The sequence below is a fragment of the Numenius arquata genome, chromosome Z (genome assembly GCF_964106895.1).
Source record: "Numenius arquata chromosome Z, bNumArq3.hap1.1, whole genome shotgun sequence".
Classification (NCBI taxonomy): domain Eukaryota; kingdom Metazoa; phylum Chordata; class Aves; order Charadriiformes; family Scolopacidae; genus Numenius; species Numenius arquata.
Window position 1 is genome coordinate 51,010,634 of NC_133616.1, and position 20,695 is coordinate 51,031,328.

At 38.5% G+C, this 20,695-nt stretch overlaps 1 protein-coding gene across 1 annotated transcript in view; it reads left to right on the forward strand.

Moving 5' to 3' along the window:
- The window catches only part of RNF38 (ring finger protein 38), a 126,640-nt gene that overhangs the window by 94,134 nt on the left and 11,811 nt on the right, over positions 1-20,695 (forward strand). The window contains exons 3-9 of the mRNA XM_074166279.1: positions 1,038-1,231; positions 6,487-6,700; positions 9,021-9,188; positions 12,869-13,039; positions 14,774-14,935; positions 18,003-18,109; positions 19,673-19,757. Coding sequence (XP_074022380.1) covers positions 1,038-1,231; positions 6,487-6,700; positions 9,021-9,188; positions 12,869-13,039; positions 14,774-14,935; positions 18,003-18,109; positions 19,673-19,757 — 1,101 coding nt within the window. The remainder of the gene's footprint in view (positions 1-1,037; positions 1,232-6,486; positions 6,701-9,020; positions 9,189-12,868; positions 13,040-14,773; positions 14,936-18,002; positions 18,110-19,672; positions 19,758-20,695) is intronic.

Below are 20,695 nucleotides of genomic sequence, written 5' to 3' on the forward strand. Positions count from 1 at the left end.
TTGGCTTGCACCAGGAGTGTTCTGTCAGAGAAGTCTGTGAGGTGTTTGGACTAAAGGATTGATCCAGTGTAGTAGTTAATATGTTGCTTTTAGGTTTTGGATGTTCAGTTGTTCTTTTCTATATTTAAAGTGCTATGCTTGTTAACAGCATGATGTGTTACAGTTTTGACAGAATAGTGGGATGAAGGGGAGGGCATTTATTGCATTTGATGCTGGATTCAGAGGCATCTGTGGGAACTTTTGAGAAGAATAACATCTCTATTTAATGGTTCAATAGCATGGACACAGTGAAAAGGAGAGGTGGTCACTTGTGTTCAGAATCAGCTGGGAGAACATTACTTGGAGGTGAATGGCCTTCATATCACTACCAGTGAAAACTTCAGGCACTGTATAGTCCCTGCAGAATTTTAGTGAAGTACACAGACTTAACCAGAAATTGGTGATTAGGTTTTTTTCAGTTTATGTGTAAGTACTTTTCAATGACCATTATTATACTAGCAAGTAGGAGAAGCACCTCTGTGCTGAGCTAGCAGAGTTAAAATAGGCTGCAGTACAGAAAAAATGTCTGATTATCTGTGTAAGTAGAGACCTGATGGGAAAAGGATGCAATGCAGGGGCAGGCTGTGTATGACATCTGCTTACTGACACGTACAGATACCATTGCTGTTAAGACTGTGCTTATACATCTTTTTATGCTTCTGTGGCTTATCAATGCCAGGGCAGGAGGGAAGTATTCTTCATGTTGTTCTCTTTTCTGATATAGTTTTGATTTTACATGGATGTTAGAATTTTTATCTTTTAATGCTGCTAAAACTTTGTAGTCTTACTTCTTTTAGAGGTTAGGGAGCCATCGCAAATTGTGTTATAAAGATAATAAATAGGCAACTACTTGCGAGTGTTTAATTTCATGGTGGTTTAATGCAGTCTTTAATAAAGTCACTCCTAATGCGAGCCACAAAGCAATACTGAAGCATGGATTATAATTCACTCATCTGGAGATGGATTTTGGTTTTGTTTTGTTTTTTGCACTGGCATAGAGTGAAGACAGTCCTAGCCCCAAGCGACAACGCCTTTCCCATTCAGTCTTTGACTATACAGCAGCATCACCAGCCCCATCACCACCAATGCGACCATGGGAGATGACATCAAATAGGCAGCCTTCTTTGGCTCGGACCAACCAACACCACTTCTCAGGGGAACGATGCAACACACCCGCACGGAACAGGAGGAGGTAAGCAAGCTGTGTAGATTGGGAAACAATTTCTTATTCTTCATTATTTCAGCTCTAGGGATATGTATTTCAGGCAGCACTGGCTAGATCATACATGGTAAACGTGTTAGTGTTTCCTTTGAGCTATAAGTTACTACACTTGTAACTGAAAAGTTACTGGAAGTAATTTAGATTGGTGCGTCATCCCATAATTTGTGTGAATAGTCAACTTGAGGAAACATGCTCGGTATGCTCGGTATACCGGCATGCTTGGTAACACTTCAAATTGTGAGGCTGATTCTGTTTCACTCTGCACTGGAGCAGTAAGCATTTAGAAAAATGGAAGGAAAAATCTTTCTCATCAGGGTACTTTTAAAGATATTAAGAGTTATTGATTTAGCACTATAATTTTCACTGCAGTCACAATTAATTTTCATACATAAAACCAATCTAAATATGAGGGATACTGGCTGAGGATAGTGAGGAAGTTAACATAGTGTCAAATGGTTGCTGAGGTAAGTGATTCACATGTAGTAGGAGTTAGATTTTCATGTTGGTTTTAGCTTGTGGCTCACTAACCTCTCAAAGCAGAAATCTTGGAAGCAGTTCTAATGGTCATGGAAGAGCAGAGATTTGAATGGCCGGGTTGAACTGGTGCCTGGATGGATGATAGTATAGGAAAGCATAAAACCACAGGTTTCTTTACTATTCTAGCTAAACTAATTATCCAAAACACAAGCTTTTGTTGCCTCATATTCTCCCTCAAAAATGGTGAGTCATCTAATGCAAGCTAAAACACACTGTCCCTCTGTTTGCTTCTGAGAAATATTGTGCCTTCATTTGTACTAAAATTGAAGTGGCTGTGTTTTTTCATGAATATAAAATCATAGAATCATAGAATCATTCAGGTTGGAAAAGACCCTTGGGATCATCGAATCCAACCGTTTACCCTACTGTACAAAGTTTTTCCCTACACCGTATAGCCCAACACAACATCTAAACGACTCTTAAACTCATCCAAGGATGGTGACTCAGCCACCTCCCTGGGCAGCCTGTTCCAGTGTCTGATCACTCTTACTGTGAAGAACTTCTTCCTAATGTCTAGTCTAAACCTACCCTGTTGCAACTTGAAGCCATTCCCTCTTGTTCTATCATTATTTGCTTGTGAGAAGAGACCAGCACCAACCTCTCTACAATGTCCTTTCAAGTAGTTATAGAGAGTGATGAGGTCACCCCTCGGTCTCCTCTTCCTCAAACTAAACAGTCCCAGCTCTCTCAATCATTCTTCATACGACTTATGCTCCAGGCCCTTCACCAGCTTCATTGCCCTCCTCTGTACCCGCTCCAGCACCTCGATATGTCTAAAATATTAGACTTAAGAAATATATAATTGGTTTTCTTCTAATCCCACAAATCTAATTTTTCAGCTATGATCAGTCAGGTAGTTTTGAGGCAAGAGACTTTACAACACGGTAGTTTTCTATGTTTACTTCAAGTTTGTCAATCTGAAAGCTTTCAGTTGGTAGCATTCAAAATACACGGCTCTCAAAACAGCTTGAATTGTGAACTTGCAGGGTTATTGAGAAGACAGAAGAGTAGGCCTTTTGTACGGTTTGGTACAGGGATGCTGTGCAGGGGCATTTGGTCCCAAACTGGTTTTTACCTTAAAGTGGTTTGAACTGAGATGCCTAGAATGTCCTGCATTTGTCCATTGTTGTTTGGTGTCCAGCCAGCCTACACATATTTCTTTGTGATGTTCATTAACATCTCCTCCAGAGTAAGTAGAGTGCTTAACAAACTACTGTGGGATGATGGAGAAGAATGGTATGTGTAGGAGATGAATGTGCATGGGACAAGCGTCTGACATTCAAAAGGCAGTCAGATGCTACCAAGGTAGTGGCCTGTGGGTTGCAAGTAAACTGTGCTGCAAATGAATAGACACCTCGGTGCAGAGCCTTCAGTTTGACAAGAGTTGTTAGGTTGCTTGCAGCATTGTGGACACAAAGCATTACTGTTTCTTGGGCCAGCTCACCTGTGCTTGGGGAATAACACCTGCTTTTGCTCTAATCAGAGACATTTAAATGTGTCAGTACTTTCTTTCCCTGCACTTGAGTCGGGGCATTTTTTACCTTGGGTGCACTATTGCATTTGAGCTGGCTCTAGGTCATTCCTAGAGTAGTACTACACTCAATCTCCTCTCCTAGAACAGGATTGTTAGGGAGAACAACACATACATGTCTCTTATTTTACAGGAGTCTTTTTGAGTCTTAGAATGCTCTGGAGCTGTATCAGAACTAATGACCACTCTCATGGATCAAAGCTTGATTCCTTAAGATGATTGTGAGTGCATCTGTTATTAATATTTTAGATGAGGTTATGCATGAGCTTTTGAAGCCAATTTCCTGTTTTCCCTGCATTGTTTTATTTCTTCCCATCACAGAGTGGTCTCAGAGTTAATGAGGTTTTCAGATGAAGACAATATGAAAGGTGCACTCCAGTTGCAAATGGTCATTCAGCTCAAGGGAACAGACTAGGGCAAGTGCAAACAAAATGTCTGAAGTGTGGGTAGTGTAAATATCACTCTGACCCAACATCATCATCAGTAACTCTTTTGTCTGACCTGTTCACTCCTGTTGGTGAGCACAGGGTGTGCTGGTTTTTTATTATCTGGGTTTTTCCCATTGTCTAGGTTACTATTTAGACCTTATCTCTTGGTATCTGGGATTTTGTACTGTGCCTTGGACAACAGTGCCCTGAATTGTATTTTTTTCAGATTCATTGTAAGCAAATAAGTATTGAGTTCAGAAAGGTAGCCTTCTGGTATGAATTTGCACAAAAATGTTATTTTTGTCCAGCTACATACATTACAGATAGGTTGTGAATGTAAAAGTATAATGCATGCCTATATGAAACACAAGGCCATTCCAATTTGTCTTTACCAGTCATTGTGAAATTGGGAGATCTGTACCATTGCTGTGCCTCACCTTTCATCTGTGTTTCTCTTGAACATAATTCTGAACTAACAGGATTTAAGAATATGTTACTGCAAAGAAATCACCCTTGTTAGAAGATACTTAGATCTGCATATACTAACTCTGCAGTTATGGATACCGCTTGATGGCTGTTCCTACCTAAGGGTAGGAATTCCTGCCACTTTTCAGCACTTTGTTGTCTCTGTTTTAACTGGGTATTTACCATGTTAATTATATTACCATGTAATTTTGTTGAATGAAAAGTATAATTTCATTATAGCTCTGCATAGGAAAAAAAACAGTTTTGCTTTTTATGGAGAATGATACTCCATTAATTTAAAAAACACTTCAGAATTTTCGACAGCTTTTGCTGGCTGTGCTTTCTCATAATTCTTGTTTCATAGAAAAGTAAAGCCAGACCTTGTAACAAAGACGGGGGTAAGAGTAGTTTTATGAGAATCTGCCTTGTCTAAGTGCTGGTGGCAGGCAGAGAATTTCTGTTCTTCTTCTTCCAAAGCATTGAAGCTGTCCCTTTGCAACTTTACTTTGTTCCTGTATCCTTGCGTAGACATTTTATGTTAAAGTATTGAGAGCATTTCTGTTCATAGTAGGAAATAGCAGTTTGAAAGCAATCTTAGTACTCAAAAAAAATACATCTTTTGCATTAATAGCTCTGTGGATAGAAATCATATATACCAGTTTTATCTAATGAGAAAGTAATAGATGTATCATACTAGTAATACAGAGATGCAGAGTGTAACAAAAAATCTGGGAAAGGAGACTGGAATACATCAGTAAGACTGTAAATTTAGGTTCTCAGTGCTTAGAAGAAAACACAGCTTGTATGTTTTGACATGGTAATTTGTAAAGATAGAGAAGGCAATGAATTTTTTTTTTTTCGGTTGGTTGGGTTTTTGTTTGTTTTAGGAATACTGTGTTACAGTCTGGCATTATGCCTTCTGTCTGACCTGCTGTGAATTAGCATTTGTTTCAGTTCTAAGACGGACAAGAATGGCATAATATCCCTGAGAAGTAGGGCAGAAAAACAGTGGCTTGTGATGTTGTATCATATACTCACAGTAGCATCTGAATAGCTGGTAGTGTGCTCCCACTTCCCCAGAGTCTGTCTGTTTCACACAACACAAAAGTTGGACTCAACTTGAGGATTGTCTAGATTTGCCAACAAGTATCAGATTTATTTGATATTTCTTTGGTAATAGCAATGGGAATAGAGTAAAGAATCTTAAGTTCTCGTCCACACGCTGTTGGAGAGAACGTGGTCTAGTGCTTGCAGACCCTTCTTGTCTCTTTTCTGCAGTTGGGTTCCTTCAGCCTTTTCCGTAATTGGGAAACCCATTTTGTCCCATGTAGCTTGAATTTGCTGTTGCCTCTGGGACCTGTAATTTATGTATTATGGAGGTTGAAAGGCATGTATTGAAACTGCTGGAGGATGGTTTTGTGTTTTCAGTTCTTTCTCCTTCCAAATAAGTGAGAAGTGACTTGATCAAAACTTCTAATAGTGAATTTGTTACTTGTGGGTGCATTGTTTTCTGAGTGTTGAGCCTGAACCACTGGTCTGATTTACAGAAGTCTCAGCTCCATATAGTAGCATCTCTGCTCAGAACATGCAATTATATAAGAGTACAAAATCAAATCCGATGCCTGTAGGTCAGTTGCTCAAGAAAAGTGGATGCTCTGATCTAAATCAATCTACACAACAGTTCTCCACTCTGAAAGATTGCCACAATCACAATATCCTGGGATCTTCTGGAGAGAATTCTATGAGGCATTCAGTTATGTAGTGAACATGGTAGAGATGAAAAATTCACTTGTTTCTTCAGAGGAGTCTACTGCTTTGTCTGCTCTCTCTAAGTGAGCAACATTTTGTGACCTGGTTGGAGCAAGGACCCTGGAGAAATCTGTGATCAGGGAATGAAGGATTTTTACCTGGAATAAATGCATGGAAAGCTCTTGAAGTTTGCTATCTTGACTTTTGAGAATTTGTCTTGGCAACCCAAGTGCCATTTTTTTAAATAAGTTAATATTTACGTAAGAGTTCTTCTCCCAGTTTCCTTTACAGCATTGAGCTATGCTCTGTTAACCACTTCTGTGCTGGAAAATGTGTCATCTCTAAAGCTTTTAGCAGTTTTGTCAGTAAGAAGTTTTATTCCAATCTAATAAAGCTATCCAGTAAAGTTTTTCAGTGTAAAAATTTTCTTGGTACTTGATTCTCATGTGGTTTTAGTTATTAAGTAGGATTTATGTCATCTATATAATCTCTAATTTTTTTTAATACGTTTCCAGTCCTCCGGTTCGACGTCAGAGAGCAAGGAGAGATCGTTTATCTAGACATAATTCCATTAGCCAGGATGAAAACTATCACCATCTCTCCTATGGACAGCAGCAAGCAATAGAAGAGCCCCGAGCCTTTCACCCACCAAATGTATCTCCTCGTATGTTGCACCCAGCTGCTCACCCACCACAGCAGAATGCAGTGATGGTTGACATTCATGATCAGGTAAGAGTTTTAGAGTACAAACAGAAGAGTGTTGAAGATGTAGGGGTTTTGTTGTTGGTAGTTTTTTTTTCCCCAAAATCTTCAAGATATCCCTCTTGTCCCCAAATTAGTTGGCAATGAAAATCATGTAACACTAAATTCTATTTGCCCTCTTACAGAGCATTTGAACATGTTGAATATTATTGGTGTATGGAGCACTGCAGTAGGCAGTGAAAAAAAAAACCAAAAAGAAAGTTCACTTTTAATAAAGAAGATTTTTATTTAATAATTTGTCAATGCATGTATTGGCATAGTTCTGTAGGCCTCTGGCTCGAGCCTTTGAAATGCTTCTGAAGTTAATTTAATGGGATAAAGATGTGATATGATAATTAAGAATGTATTCTGTTTCACATAAAATACCTCTCCTTGGCTTAGAAATCTTTAAAAAGGTAAAATAAACTATTTAGACGTAGAATTCAATGCCTATAATTGGTTCCCTACGTGACAGCAGAACTCACTACAGTATTGTCACATAACCAAATTAACCATCCAACTCCTCCTTAAATGACATGAAAAAATGAGATATGTGGTCGGTCCAGAAAGTACATAACTCCTCTCTACGACAGCAATTGTTATAGAATTCTTTAATTGAGGACCTGCAGAAGAAGTTGTCCTATTCAGGTAACCTTTGTTGTTGATGTTTGTTAAATCAGCAGCCTGCAGCACAAGTACATTAGTTGCTACATAGTCATGAGCTGGGAAATAGAACCAGTTATCCAGATGTCCACGTCTAAAACTGCGTATGCGTAGAATGCAACTCTAACATCCCTGCTTAAAAACTTGTTTGTATTCAGTGCAGCTGCGTACCACTGGTGTGTTGTATTATGGGTGCAGAGCAGTTCTTACGTGGGACCAAGAGCAAGGTCATTCTAGCTATCTCACAACCTTGTGTTTTGATGAACAATTTTACTACTGCAGCACCTCAAATAGTCAAATCATGCTCTTGCTTTATGTTGCAAGATTACATCTTTACAAGCCTGGATAAGTAGTTGTTCCGCCCCACTGCCTTTAACTTCCAAGCACCATCTGCAAGCAGATGTCAGTATTTCCATACACGCTGAGATCTTCTATGGTGATGTTTTATACTTCAGGGACATAACCATTTTTAGAGGTCATTTTTTATTACTCTGAGCAGTAAGTATTTCAGAATCGTACCCAGCATTGCACCGTATGCCCAGCTTTTGTATCTGAGCCAGAACTGTGTCAAATTCAGTGTCTTTCCTGAGACTTGTTTCTGTCATTAGTGATATATAGGTTGGGACTTTTAAGTTCTGTTCACAGTTCACACAGTGCTCTGTGTTCTGTTTTGACTTCTGTGTCTGACTATACATTAACAGTTCAGTAGAGTAGCTGTTACTCATTCTCACCTTCCTAATGAGCTGTTCTTATTTCTTCCATTTTAAGTAAATAGGTTCCATTTTAGCAGATCATGAAAGAAGAGGGAGCTTCCTTGAAATAACTACTTTTTATTAATTCATGCTCCCTGACACAGGAACGGTTTCGTTAGAGCATCAGAGATGTCTTATTTAGTGTTTTTAAAAACAAACAAACAAAAAAAGCCACCACCAAGTGGTTTGTAGGTCCAGAATACCTTTGGATCTTAGTTTGATGATTAAATTCTAGGGTATATTGCTAGCTAGAAAATTGGGTCTGTTAAGTGGGTGTGGTTCCTAATATAAATGTGGATACTTAGGGTCTGCTACCTCATAGTTTACTTTTCCTTTTCAGCTTTCAGGTTAGATGTTCTGTTACATTTAGATTATGAGATTTAGCTTGAGTGTTGGTCTGAGAGTGAATCAAGGGAGAATGGTCTCTTTGGAAGAAAGAAAATTGACACAATTTTCTTGTTCTTTAAAGATACAAGTGTTTGAATTATTATTGAATTAGTCCTTTCAGAGTTGAGAAGATTCTTTAGCTGCTTGTAGTAGGAGATACTGCCTTCTTATTTTGTAAGGACTAGCCTTAGTACGTGGAGAGGCAAGCTTAATAGAGTCTGAGGTGATTCTGAGTGACTCTAAGGTGCCTTTGAAGTTTTAACATTTTAAGCTGAGAGATCCCTCTTGGCCTTTTTGAGAAACTGCTGATCAATAAGTAGTATTTCATTGAGAAGAATATTTTAATGAACAGGAATTACAAGCATGTGCCTCCTTTTACAACTTCACTGTGAGTATATTTTTTTCTGACATGTAGATAAAAGCTTGTTATATTACTCGCTGTGCTGTACAACGCTATTAAGAGTTCACGGTAAGTTCTTAAATATTCTTTTTTTCTTTTGCTGCAGATCCATCAGGGCACAGTTCCTGTCTCATACACAGTGACAACAGTGGCTCCGCATGGAATACCACTCTGCACAGGCCAGCACATCCCAGCCTGCAGCACACAGCAGGTCCCGGGGTGCTCAGTGGTTTTCAGTGGTCAGCATCTTCCAGTTTGCAGTGTGCCTCCCCCAGTACGTGAGTCTCTTGTAATTGCACCAGGGTCAATCTTAGACATAGGAGTGGCACCTTGGAGCTTCAGTGTCTCTGTGGCTTTAATTTCGTTGAAAATAGGCTGGGTTTTTTTTCCCTTATGATAAATTGCAGTAGCATAACAATGTAGGCATTAAAGCTGGTAAGCGTATGGTACTTAGCTGGTAGAGTATGCCTGTTTGTATTATAGAGTCCTGATAGTTTTTAATTCAAACTAGATGCTAGTTTATGAACTGACTTCTTAGCAGCAGCTATCTTGTGTACTTTCAGATAGTAACAGGAAGGTTTCTAAGGCTTTTATTAGGCACCTCACCTAGAAAAAGAATCTTACTTACTAGAGATCTTGTCAAGGGATTGGTTATATACAAAAAGGTCTGATATTCCAAAGTCGGTTGTGTTCTGAGAAGTAATAAGATCCTGAAAGATCACTAAAAGCTGAGAAGACCACCTCTGTCTCAAAATGCTCTCATAAGATGAATCAAAATACTTTTTAATAATGATGTCTTTCTGTGACTTTCTGGGTTTAAAATCAAATACCTTGACTGCCTAATTTACTGTCTTTAAATTTGAAAGAATTTGAACTGGTTTCTCAGGAATTATGTATCAGCTTGGAGATACCACTTTCCAGGTCATAGCATGCTGATGCCACCATTCTGTTCAAATTTAATCATTAAGTGCTAGCAGGCACCAGAGCTGAAGAAATGTACCCCAAGAAGTTTCAGCAGTACAAATGAAGGTTGCAGAACCTGCTCGAAGAGTCACACCTTTTTTTCTCCCTCCTTTTTCTAGTATAAATCTGTAAGAACATACATAAATAGTATTTATAGTGTCCAGTAATTGCTTATAATGTTGGTGTAAACATTGGTCTCTGCCAGCTGTGCATTTGCCAGCAGTGTGTAACAACTTTTCCTGTTGCACATGCTGTGACCTAAGGGCATGAACAAGCCTATGACACTGAAACAAACTGCTTGACGTGACCACCAGTTTCTTTAAGGGACTCCTTGAAGGGTGAGTGTAATTGGCATTCATCTTGTCCAGATGCCATTTATGCCCATGAGAGACAACAATGTCTGCAGCATACTGCTGGCCAGTGTGGAATTCAACAATGCAGCTGTCCTTCAAATATATACAGGAGTAAAGCTCTAACCAGATTGGTTGGACTGAACATACAGCAGTTAATCAGGTGTGTTGAGGGAATGGATGCAGTAAAAGTGAATATAAAGAATTAAGGTTGAGTTTATGTAACGTCAGCATACAGATTTCATTCTTTCTTCTATTATGTCAGAATTGAGGAATAATGTAAGTTACGAGGGGGCTCTGGAGATCGTCTGGTGGCCACCTCTTAAAAGCAGTACCAGGATTTCACAGCCGCTCTAAGCCTCTGCTCCAGTGTTTGACTGCCGTTCTGGTGAAGAATTTCTTATGTATATCTGATTGGATTGTCATTGCTGCAACTGCATGCCATTGGTCCTTGTCCTTTCGCTTAGCTCCTTGAGAAAGAGTCAGGTTCTACCTATCCACTCTTAAGAAGTAGCTAAAAACAGTGGTAAGGTCTTTGCTTAGTTTTCTCTTTTTAAGGTAGAATAAATCAAATTCTGCAGTCTCTTATGCAGTATGTTGCAAGCTCCTGGTCATCATGCTGTCTTTCAGTGAACTCATTTCAGTATGTCAGTGTCTTTCTCTGGCACTGGGCAGGCCAAAACTGGATATGGGACTTCCAATAGAGTTTCTCAACTTCCAAGTAGAGGGGCAGAATCACTTCACTGAACCCACTAGTTACATTCTTAGCAATGCAGCCCACCATGCTGTATGCCTTTTTGACTGCAGGTGTACACTGTGTCTCTTCTGTACTCCTATTTGAAATGTCCGCCGGAACCCAACTTTTTTTTCTGCAAGTCTGCTCACCAACCAGTCCGTCAAAATGTCCTGCTCCATAGAGTTACTCTCTCCCAGTGCCAGACTTCACATTTGCCTTCATTGAATTTCACATGGTTCCTGTCAGCCAATTTGTCTAGCCTATGAAAGTACATCTGAAAGGTAGCCCTGTCCTCCAGCATGTCAGCTCGCTCACCAGCTTCATCTGTGAACCTCCCAGTATTGCTTGTTACTTTCACAGTATTTATCTATCTCACTGTCTTACTGCATATGCAACTATAAAATTAAAAAATGTCACTTAAGAAATATCTTTGTCAGAAGTTTTAAAACTTCTTGGAAGCATGTGCTCAAACAGGAGTTGTTTTCAAAAAGCCTGAATTAATGAACAGGCAGTTTTTGTTTATTTCCACTTGAAAGATAATGGGACCTCATTTGCTCTAACTTAAAAAGCGGCACGGGCATAGCACAGATTGTTCTAAACATATATGGGAGCTGTGGTAATCTTTACCATACAAAATCTTGGAATGAAACCCTTTTTAATGTGTTCCCCAAAGTATCTGCTGTTTTAAAGAACGCTATGTGATTTGCAAATTTATCTTCAGCTATTTCAGAGAACAGTTCTCAATTTAGTAAAATACCATAAAAAAATGTATTTTAACAATCGTGAAGCTTGCTGTATTTCGTTTTTAGAAAAATGATGTAGTAGCTGAAGGTGAAGAATAGTCAACATTTAAGAAAAAACAGCAGATCAAATTAATCTGCTACTGTTCAGTGGGTGTAAAGATTTATGTTTGGTCATGATCACAGTAAATTGAGGTGATAGTTCCACCTCCACTACTGTAATCTGACTTCAAACTAGATCTCTAGCATTTTACCCTATTCTAGTCAGTGTGCACAATATAAGTTGTGTGATGTGACTAAATAAAAAAAAAAAGTGAAAGCTCAGAACTGGATCCTTTTTCTTCATAAGATTTGATAACAAGTATCTTATTAATTGCTCTTTTAATTGTCAGAAATGTAACAGAAATGGCCAATATTCTGACGATGGATCAAAGAGCAAGAAAAAGAGAATGTAGGTTTTCTTGGTCCTCCATGTCTAGAATTAGAAGTAAAACTGAACACTTCCACAAAGCATATTCCTGCTCCCCTGCAGTGCCTTCATCTCTTTTCTGTTCAAACTTTAGTGCCAAAGTTGCTTTTGTATGAGGAATTTCAAAGAGGAGAAAAAAAGGACTATTTCCCAGAGTAGCTGTCACTTAAGGAGCCATCTTCGTAGCATGCGTCTCCCCTGAAAGTGCAGAACTGCGCAGAGTTTATGAATTATTCTTAGTATATAAGGCAACAGAGGTTTTAAGGCACAGTCTGAGAGCTGGGAGTCCCTCAGCTCCATGTAGAGCTTAAAATGGTTGCAAGGCCGTTGCTTTGGCATGTCGTTTTGAAGATAATATGTGGGGAAAATAAAATTAGGTAGGGTAAATGTATCTGCACATCTCTTAGGAGTCTGTCTAGTGCTGGAGTATTGAAAATCCCAACTCCCAGTGACCTCGTGAGAAGTGTGAGCTACTTTGCACCTAGCAGGTGTCACACGATGGTACTTCTAAAGCCTGTTCTGTACTTATCACTGTTCCTTGTGTGTTTGAATGAGTTATGTGTGTTTGGGAGGCTTTTCCAAGGAGGCAAGAGAACTGCTTTTGTTACAATGATATCATTCCATAATAAATATAGAATGTTTAATAGGAACTGTTTGTGCCAGAGACAAAAATACATTGTTTTCATTTTATTTCAGATGCTTCAGGCGTGCTCAGTCCAGCACCTGCCAGTACCATATGCAGCATTTCCACCCCTCATTTCTAGTGACCCATTCCTTTTGCATCCTCCTCATATCTCTACACACCACCCTACTCACTTGCCTCCTCCAGGACAATTCGTTCCTTTCCAAGCACAGCAGTCACGGTCGGTAAGTAATGCTTCTTACTCCCCTCTCCATAGTATTGGTGGGGCTGGATGGGAAAGTAGTGCTGGTATACCCGACTGAAGAAACTGAAGGATCTTGTTGAAAATAATAGGTTTTTGCACTTACGCTTCCTTAGCAAGTCTGTAACCACTTACTGTGAAGGTGAAAATATAATTTTAAAGTTCATCATGTTTTTTACAGATTTCATCTGTAAAAGATGAAAAAGATGTATATTTGCTTCACCAACTATTCCTTCAGGTATTTCTTTCCCAGGAAGCAGAAAAGAATCCAGAGGAGGCTTTATAGTGCAGTAGTGGTCTCTGAGAAAAACTTAGCAGGAGCGAAGAAACCACAGAATGTTACTGTCATTACATGTTTCTTTTGTATTACTCCTTAGTTAATTTTTAAATGACCAGTGCTTTTCCTTAAATAATGACCTTATGTTATCTAAACTTATTCAGGAGCTGACAGTCTCCCCTTTTTTTGCTTGCTTTTTTTTTTTTTTTTCACTTCTGAAAGTTATTGATGCCTTCTGCTTAAGTAGACTTGGCTTAGTGATAGGAACTATGCAAATGTGGGAAAACGTGACCCAGTTTGGGGGAAAGATCATCTTCGGTTCTGTCCTACAGCTCTTACTGTGGGGTTATCTGTATACTCATGTCCATTTGTTAGCCCCTCTGACTAAAAAATGCCAGTAGTTCACTGAAGCAGGCATAGAGAGCAACTTCCTTATTACTTACAAACACTGCTGAGACTTCTCCATGCCATGTGTCAGGTGTGGAAAACGTTGCAGTCACTTTATTATGATGCTAGGAGAACAGCCAGGAAAATACAGTTTTCAGTGGTAACCTTTGTAGTAAGGGCCTGGGTTTTAGCTTGAGTTGCGTACTTAGGTTATTGACTAGGCTTGCCTGTCAACTTTCAGCTCCTGCCAAAAGCTTGTATGGTAGTGGTTTGAGAATACCTTGTGTTTAAATTTGGCTCTGCATAACAGGGAATCAGAATATTCCTTTGGTTCCACAAGGTTCCTTAGCTGAATTTCTTGAAATGGTGGAATTCAGTATCAGGAACAGGAAAGTGTATTAAATTCCTGGTTATTTCTTGAGTACTTTTGGGACTGACTGATGTACTACAGTTGACTAGATTATAATACTGAACTGGAATCTCATGCTTCTGAAACCTCTGGACTGTGTGTTCTTGGTAGGACTGTTTGCATGACCCTCCTAGGAAAGCATCTTCTTGATCACCGAGTATCATTATCAGTTTAATTCACTGAAATCGCCATGTTTCCTCTCCACTTTTCAGTTTTTCTGGCACAATTTCAGTTCTTGTCTATGGTTGTTTATTTTTTTCTCTCGCATAGTTGTACAGTGAGAGCAGCCTGGCAAGAAGGAGAGCAAATATTTGTCCTGAAAAATGCAAGACACAGGAAATTACAGCCACTCCTATATTTGCTAGATCGCATAAATTCCTGTCTATAAGCATGGCTAGCTGGAAAAGGTGAATTTATATCAAATGCGTAGTGTTGTCTTTGCTTTTTGGTAGTGTTAATGACACAGGAATTGTTCACAAAGTTACTATGTGAAACTGAGTACAATTATACCTGTAATTTATTATTTTTTTTACCTTATAAAATTTACCACATCAGCTCAGAATATACAGCTGGGATTGCAGGTTTTTATTGGGGAAAATGACACCTCTATTACTGCAGCAAAGCCTATCTCTCTCTTTTTTTAGCCGCTTCAAAGGATAGAAAATGAAGTAGAACTGCTTGGAGAACATCTTCCTGTAGGAGGTTTTACATACCCTCCCTCAGCCCATCCACCAACACTGCCTCCCTCAGCACCCCTCCAATTCTTGACCCACGATCCTTTACACCAAGAGGTGTCATTTGGCGTAGTAAGTACTGTCTTCTGTACTACATTCTTTTTCAAGCTGGATTAACATTCTTGATCTCTATTCTACAGTATATTTTGTTGAAAAGTGGCACTTCTTGCAGTTGTATTCCATTATTGACTATAGCTGCATACCACAGTATTTTCTTTAAGCTTGTTTTAATAAACTTAAGGGTAACTTAATGACACCAGGAAATGATTTCTGATAATCTTATCTGCCGAGTGTCATAGCAGTTACTTAGAAAACGTTCCATGTTGCCGCACAGTCTAGGACCTCTAGTGCAGAAAATAAATAGTACCGTTTAGAAAAGCTACTGTTACTTTTAGCTAATTCTTCATCATATGTTGAGTTTCCACAAGTCAGGAAAGCTAGAAAGCTTTAAAAATAGATCTCCAGAGTGTTTTCACTTTGAAGGCGAGCAGTTGTATATAGTGCTTCCATCATTTAGACTGCACCATGTTACAAAGACAGCCAAGCTTACTTTAAGCCAGCTTTCTGGGGATCTACCAGCAGTTCAACTGCAGCAGCACCAAAAAAATTAAACCTGGTGCAGGATGTAATCTGTGCTGAATTTTGTGCTTCTGTGGTGTGTCCACTAACTGTGCTAACTCCAGGATTTTTGTGGTGCACTTCAATCTGCAATTATATTAGTTCTGAGATTTTGTTGTTGTTGTTGTTTTGTGGGGGTTGTTTTTTTTTAAAAAAAAAACTTCTCTTGCCTGTAATGCTTGAAGAAATAACTAGAAGTCAAGTATAGGCTCTGTGTTTTTTAAATGCTTGAACTGTGAATCAAGTTGACAGAAGGTTTTAGAGGCGTGTTGTTATTGAAAATTTGAAATGAGAATGAAATTTTAGGCCCTGTGACTACAGAATATACAGATAACTTCTCTTTAATTAGTCTTCTTGAAATCACACAACCGAGTTAAATGCTTGCTACAGATTGTATAGAGGTTCAAGTTAAATCCCCACCATTAAAAAAAACAAAATTCAGCTCATTGTTAAACTAAAGGTGTACATATTTTCAATGAAGTTTTCAGTGAGAATGAGTCGCTCTCGAGACAAAGACACTTAAAAACTTCCATAAACTGCTTGTATTTTATTCAGTATGCCTGTTAAGTTAATTACAGTCTAATCACAAACACTTTGGTTGCAGTGAGGCTTTCTTGATTTCCAAGTTCAGACTTTAAAGAAGATAAGGAACAAAATACCATTTCTTGCGGATTTTCTAGTGCTTGTCTTGTGTGATGCTTCAGTTGTGGATTTATATCACTGAGGAGTAGAATAGAAGTGTATTCTAAGTAATCATATGGTCTTTTCTAAAGCAATCCTAAATCTTTACATAATTTTATTTATATTAAAATAATGATGGAATGGCTGCATTTCTGATTCTCTTTCATTCAGTGAACACAACAGTTTCTAATTATATTTTTGAATTGCAGAATTCACAAAGCAGTAAAATTATTGCTATGTCTAGTTTGAGATCTTACTTTCAAGAAAAAGACCCTGACTCTTTTGCATTATGTTCATGTTCGTATGTAAATTTTGTGTATGACCATTGCTACCTATTAATAATGTTTCCATTGTAAAGTTAGGACATTTTAGGTTAGTCATTGGTGGTGTTGGACTTTTGCGTTTTCTTAAATTTCAAACATGAAGGAAGAAAAACGTGTTGCTAAAGACTTTTGAATGTTCTTTGCTGAAGAAAAAAAGTCTCAATATAAATTCAGTAGTGGTATGTGAAATTCAGTTTTAAAACTTGCTAAAAAGTTTTAGTACTTTGAATATTTCTGGAAGTACGTAGTTTGCATTTAAGTGGAAATTCTTTACCATGTATGTCCCCATTGTAATAGGTAATGCAAGGAATTTTGAAAAATTATAATGAAAACTTAAATATACAAGTAACAAGCTTAGCATGCAAATAAAAAAAAAAAATACGACAAAAAAGCCCTGATTTATCCATGGAAAGAATACGTTGAACTTTTAGGCTTAACTGTCTCTTTAAGCATTGTCCAGCTGCAGAAATTGTGCTGATTAAACTTCCCACATACTTGAAAGGCTTCAAGCCTTCTTTAACATAAATGTAAATATACATTACAGCTTAAAAGGGTTTCTTTTAAAAAGAGGGGTTTTTAAAAATATTTTTTTTAAGACTTTTTGGGTTTGTTAAAAGGCTTCTTTACTCAACCACTTATGTGCAGGCCTGCATAATAGCATCAGAGCTAAAGCCTGAGCTTTTATATGTGCAAGAGAGTCAGCAGTTCAAGTCCCATTTCCCAAACCAGCCTGTATGTAGACTAAGCACCCAAGAGCTGTCAAGGATTTCTGTTGTGTTTTACTATGTTTTTCACATGGAATGTTATGATTGTGTGTTATCAATGGTAATTGTTTCAAACTGAGGCTGAGGTTCTTTTGGATTTGAGTACTCTACTTTTGGAGTAGAGGCTGGATTTTTTTAATAATGCTTTATTGAAAGTGTATTTCAATATTCAGATTTCATTTTATTTCTTGATTAAGAAAACAAAATGTTGAATCACAGACTCACAGACTGGATAAGGTTGGAAGGGAGGTCATCTGGTCCAACCCCCCTGCTCAAGCAGGGCCACCTAAAGCTGGTTGCCCAGGACCATGTCTGGTCAGCTTTTGAATGTCTCCAAGGAGGGAGACTCCACCACCTCTGAGCAACCTGTGCCAGTGCTCATTCACCCTCACAGAGTAAAGAAGTGTTTCCTGATGTTCAGACGGAGCCTCCTGTGTTTCAGTTTGTGCCCATTGCCTCTGGTCCTGTCACTGGGCACCACTGAAAAGAGCCTGGCTCCGTCTTCTTTGCACCCTCCCTTCAGGTATTTATGTACGTTGCTAAGATCCCCCTGAGCCTTCTCTTCTCCAGGCTGAACAGTCCCAGCTCTCTCAGCCTTTCCTCATATGTGAGATGCACCAGTCCTATCTTAGTGGCCCTTCGTTGGACTCTCTCCAGTATGTCCATGTCTGTCTTGTGCTGGGGAGCCCAGAACTGGACACAAGTTCCAGTTCCACAAGTTTCAGTTGAAGCTTATTTTGTTCTTTCTTGCAGCCTTACCCACCTTTTATGCCTCGAAGACTCACAGGGCGCAGCAGATACCGATCACAGCAGCCAATACCGCCACACCCTTACCACCCCAGCCTATTACCTTATGTGCTGTAAGTTCAAAGTACATTTGCTTCCATGTAGGCTATTAAGAAGTCATGTGACTTGCGACAAGAGTCTTGGCACTTTTTATGGTTTGACGCTACCAGAGAATAGGCATAGTTCAGCTGTCACAATGAGGAGGGAAACTAAAATTTTCAGCCTATTTTGAATAACTCATACCCTTGAGCAAGGAAAAATATTAAGCGAACAGTTTTGTTCAATGTAGTTTTGTAGGCTTTTTTGAGGCACAGTAGCCTCTTGTTTCTGAATTCTTTCATAAAATCTTCAACAAATTTTAAAACTTGGTTCTTGGATACTCTTACAGAGGCATGGTTACACTGTAGGATAAAGTCCTAGGAGTCTTCACATATGGAGTAAATTCATTTGGTTTGGTTCTTAATTATGAAAGGGAGCTTTCTGTGATGTGTTACTCTTTGTTAGCTGAACTGCTGATCTGTTACATCTGTTGAATTTCTGTTCTGCCTCTGATTATCTGTTTCTGGAAAAGATGTGGGACAATTAACATTTAGGAATTATCTGTAGTGTGTTATGGTAGACTCTCTGTGGAGGAGTTCGGGTATGACATGAAATTTATTACTCTTCTATGTGCTGTTTTGGAAATAAGTATGAAGTGTTTGGAAAACAGAGATTAGTTTCTTGTGCGAAGGTGACATTGACGAGGAAATAATCACATATTGGCACCAGACCTGTAGTTTCTCTCTGTGTAGTTTCAGACCTGGCATGAAAATGGCACCAGAAATCTGATCCAGTGAAGTCGTTCAACTTTGCATCTTACAGTCTGAGAGTAATGTTGTAGCTTCTTGTTTGTACATTGAGGACACAATGTGGCACAGTAATTCCTGATGACTTCAGTGGGATTGTAGTATATTTTAGTGATGTAAATTTGTGACTTCTCTGTCTGAGTTAAGTTTTGACCCATAGTACTGTCTTGGGGGATAAGACCACTTGTTGGATATAAAAACAGAAAAACATCTCTCTCTTGCCTCTCTGTCTGAAGAGATTGTGCTTTAACCAACATGACAGAATATATAATTGAGTGAGTTGGTGCTTGCCTTCGGTACGGAAGTTAGTCCAGTAGCATACCCTATTTATCTTCACTGTGTGTTTTAGGCTTACAAAAGTTTCAAGGCTTTTGTATCGGAGAGCAAAGTGAACTTAGGGTTCATTTTCTTTGTTGGTATTTATCCACTTAAAGAAATAAAACATATTAAAAAACAGAACATCAATTTATTGTCAGTTTTACCTCTCCATAATCTGTGATAACCAAGAGATTAGTTTTTGTAATAATGCTGAACCTGGTTGGAAATATCAGTTGAGATATGCATGCAACTAAAAAGGCAATGCTCCCAATAATGAAAAGTGGCAGAATTAGTTTTTTCTTTTGACTCTTTCACTTGAAAAGTCTACACTTGACTTCAAACTTAACATTTTTACCAGTTCTGAGAACTTGTTGATTTGAGAGGAATCAATAAGGTAGCTTTACCTCTGCCAGATGTTTCTGTGCTTTCCTTCAGCAAGATGCTGAACCTTATCATTGTTTGCTCTCATGGTAGATCAATGCTCCCAGTGCCACCTGCAGTTGGACCAGCTTTCAGCTTTGAGTTGGATGTGGAAGATGGCGAGGTAGAAAACTATGAGGTTGGTGTGTGAACTACAACTACCTTTAAAGAAAAGATGTTAGCACAAGCAATACATACAATTTTATTATATTTTGCTTTTAATCCTGCTTTTGCCTTTCAAATAAATGTTATGACTGAAGACAGAATCCAGAAACCATCCTTTCAGATTTTTTTACAGTACTCAGAAGTGCTTAACTTTACTTTTTGTCTGTTGCTCTTTTTCCAGAATCTACCCTTCCCGTCTAGTAATCATTAAATAGTTCAGCTTTTCTGTTCTACATGCTACTCTTCTCCTTTTTAATTTTAATGGATTTTAAATATCAAACAGAAGTGAAGCACTTTCAAAAGTGAAGTTAGTTGCTGGTTTTATATGCGTAACTTTGCAGAACAGTGTTAATACAGAATAGTATTAATGTCATAGGATTAATTAATCTAAATATAATGTTTATAAAACTGCCTTACTGCCTTTTCTTCTTGGCTGCAGGAGGGTACAGTAATTCATGTCTATAGATGTAGAACCCTCTTTAATATCCTAGATAATTATCGGGCAGTCCCAGCTGTTGTGTCTTTGCTGGTTCTGAGACTATTGTATTCCACTTGATTTCTCGTCAGTCATCATCAATGCTTACTTTACATCTCTTTGCCTGTGGTCCCCTTAAGACCTCTCTGTAGTTGCACATTTTCAGTTTAACAGTGAGCACTTCTGTAATAACTTCTGTGCTACTTCAGAAGAAGCATCATCTTATTTCTAAGAATTTGGGCCCCAGGTTTGACAGTATTAGAAATCTCTTTGTGATCAGTACCGTTCGCAGCTTTCACCAAGTCTTTTAACTTTTCTATGCCTTGGCTCTCCATCACGTTTATAGTGATATTTTTCCTAGCATTCCTTGTGAAGGAATGCAAGTTACATACATGACAAGAGTGCAGATTATTTACATGAGGTGCTTTTAGTGCGAT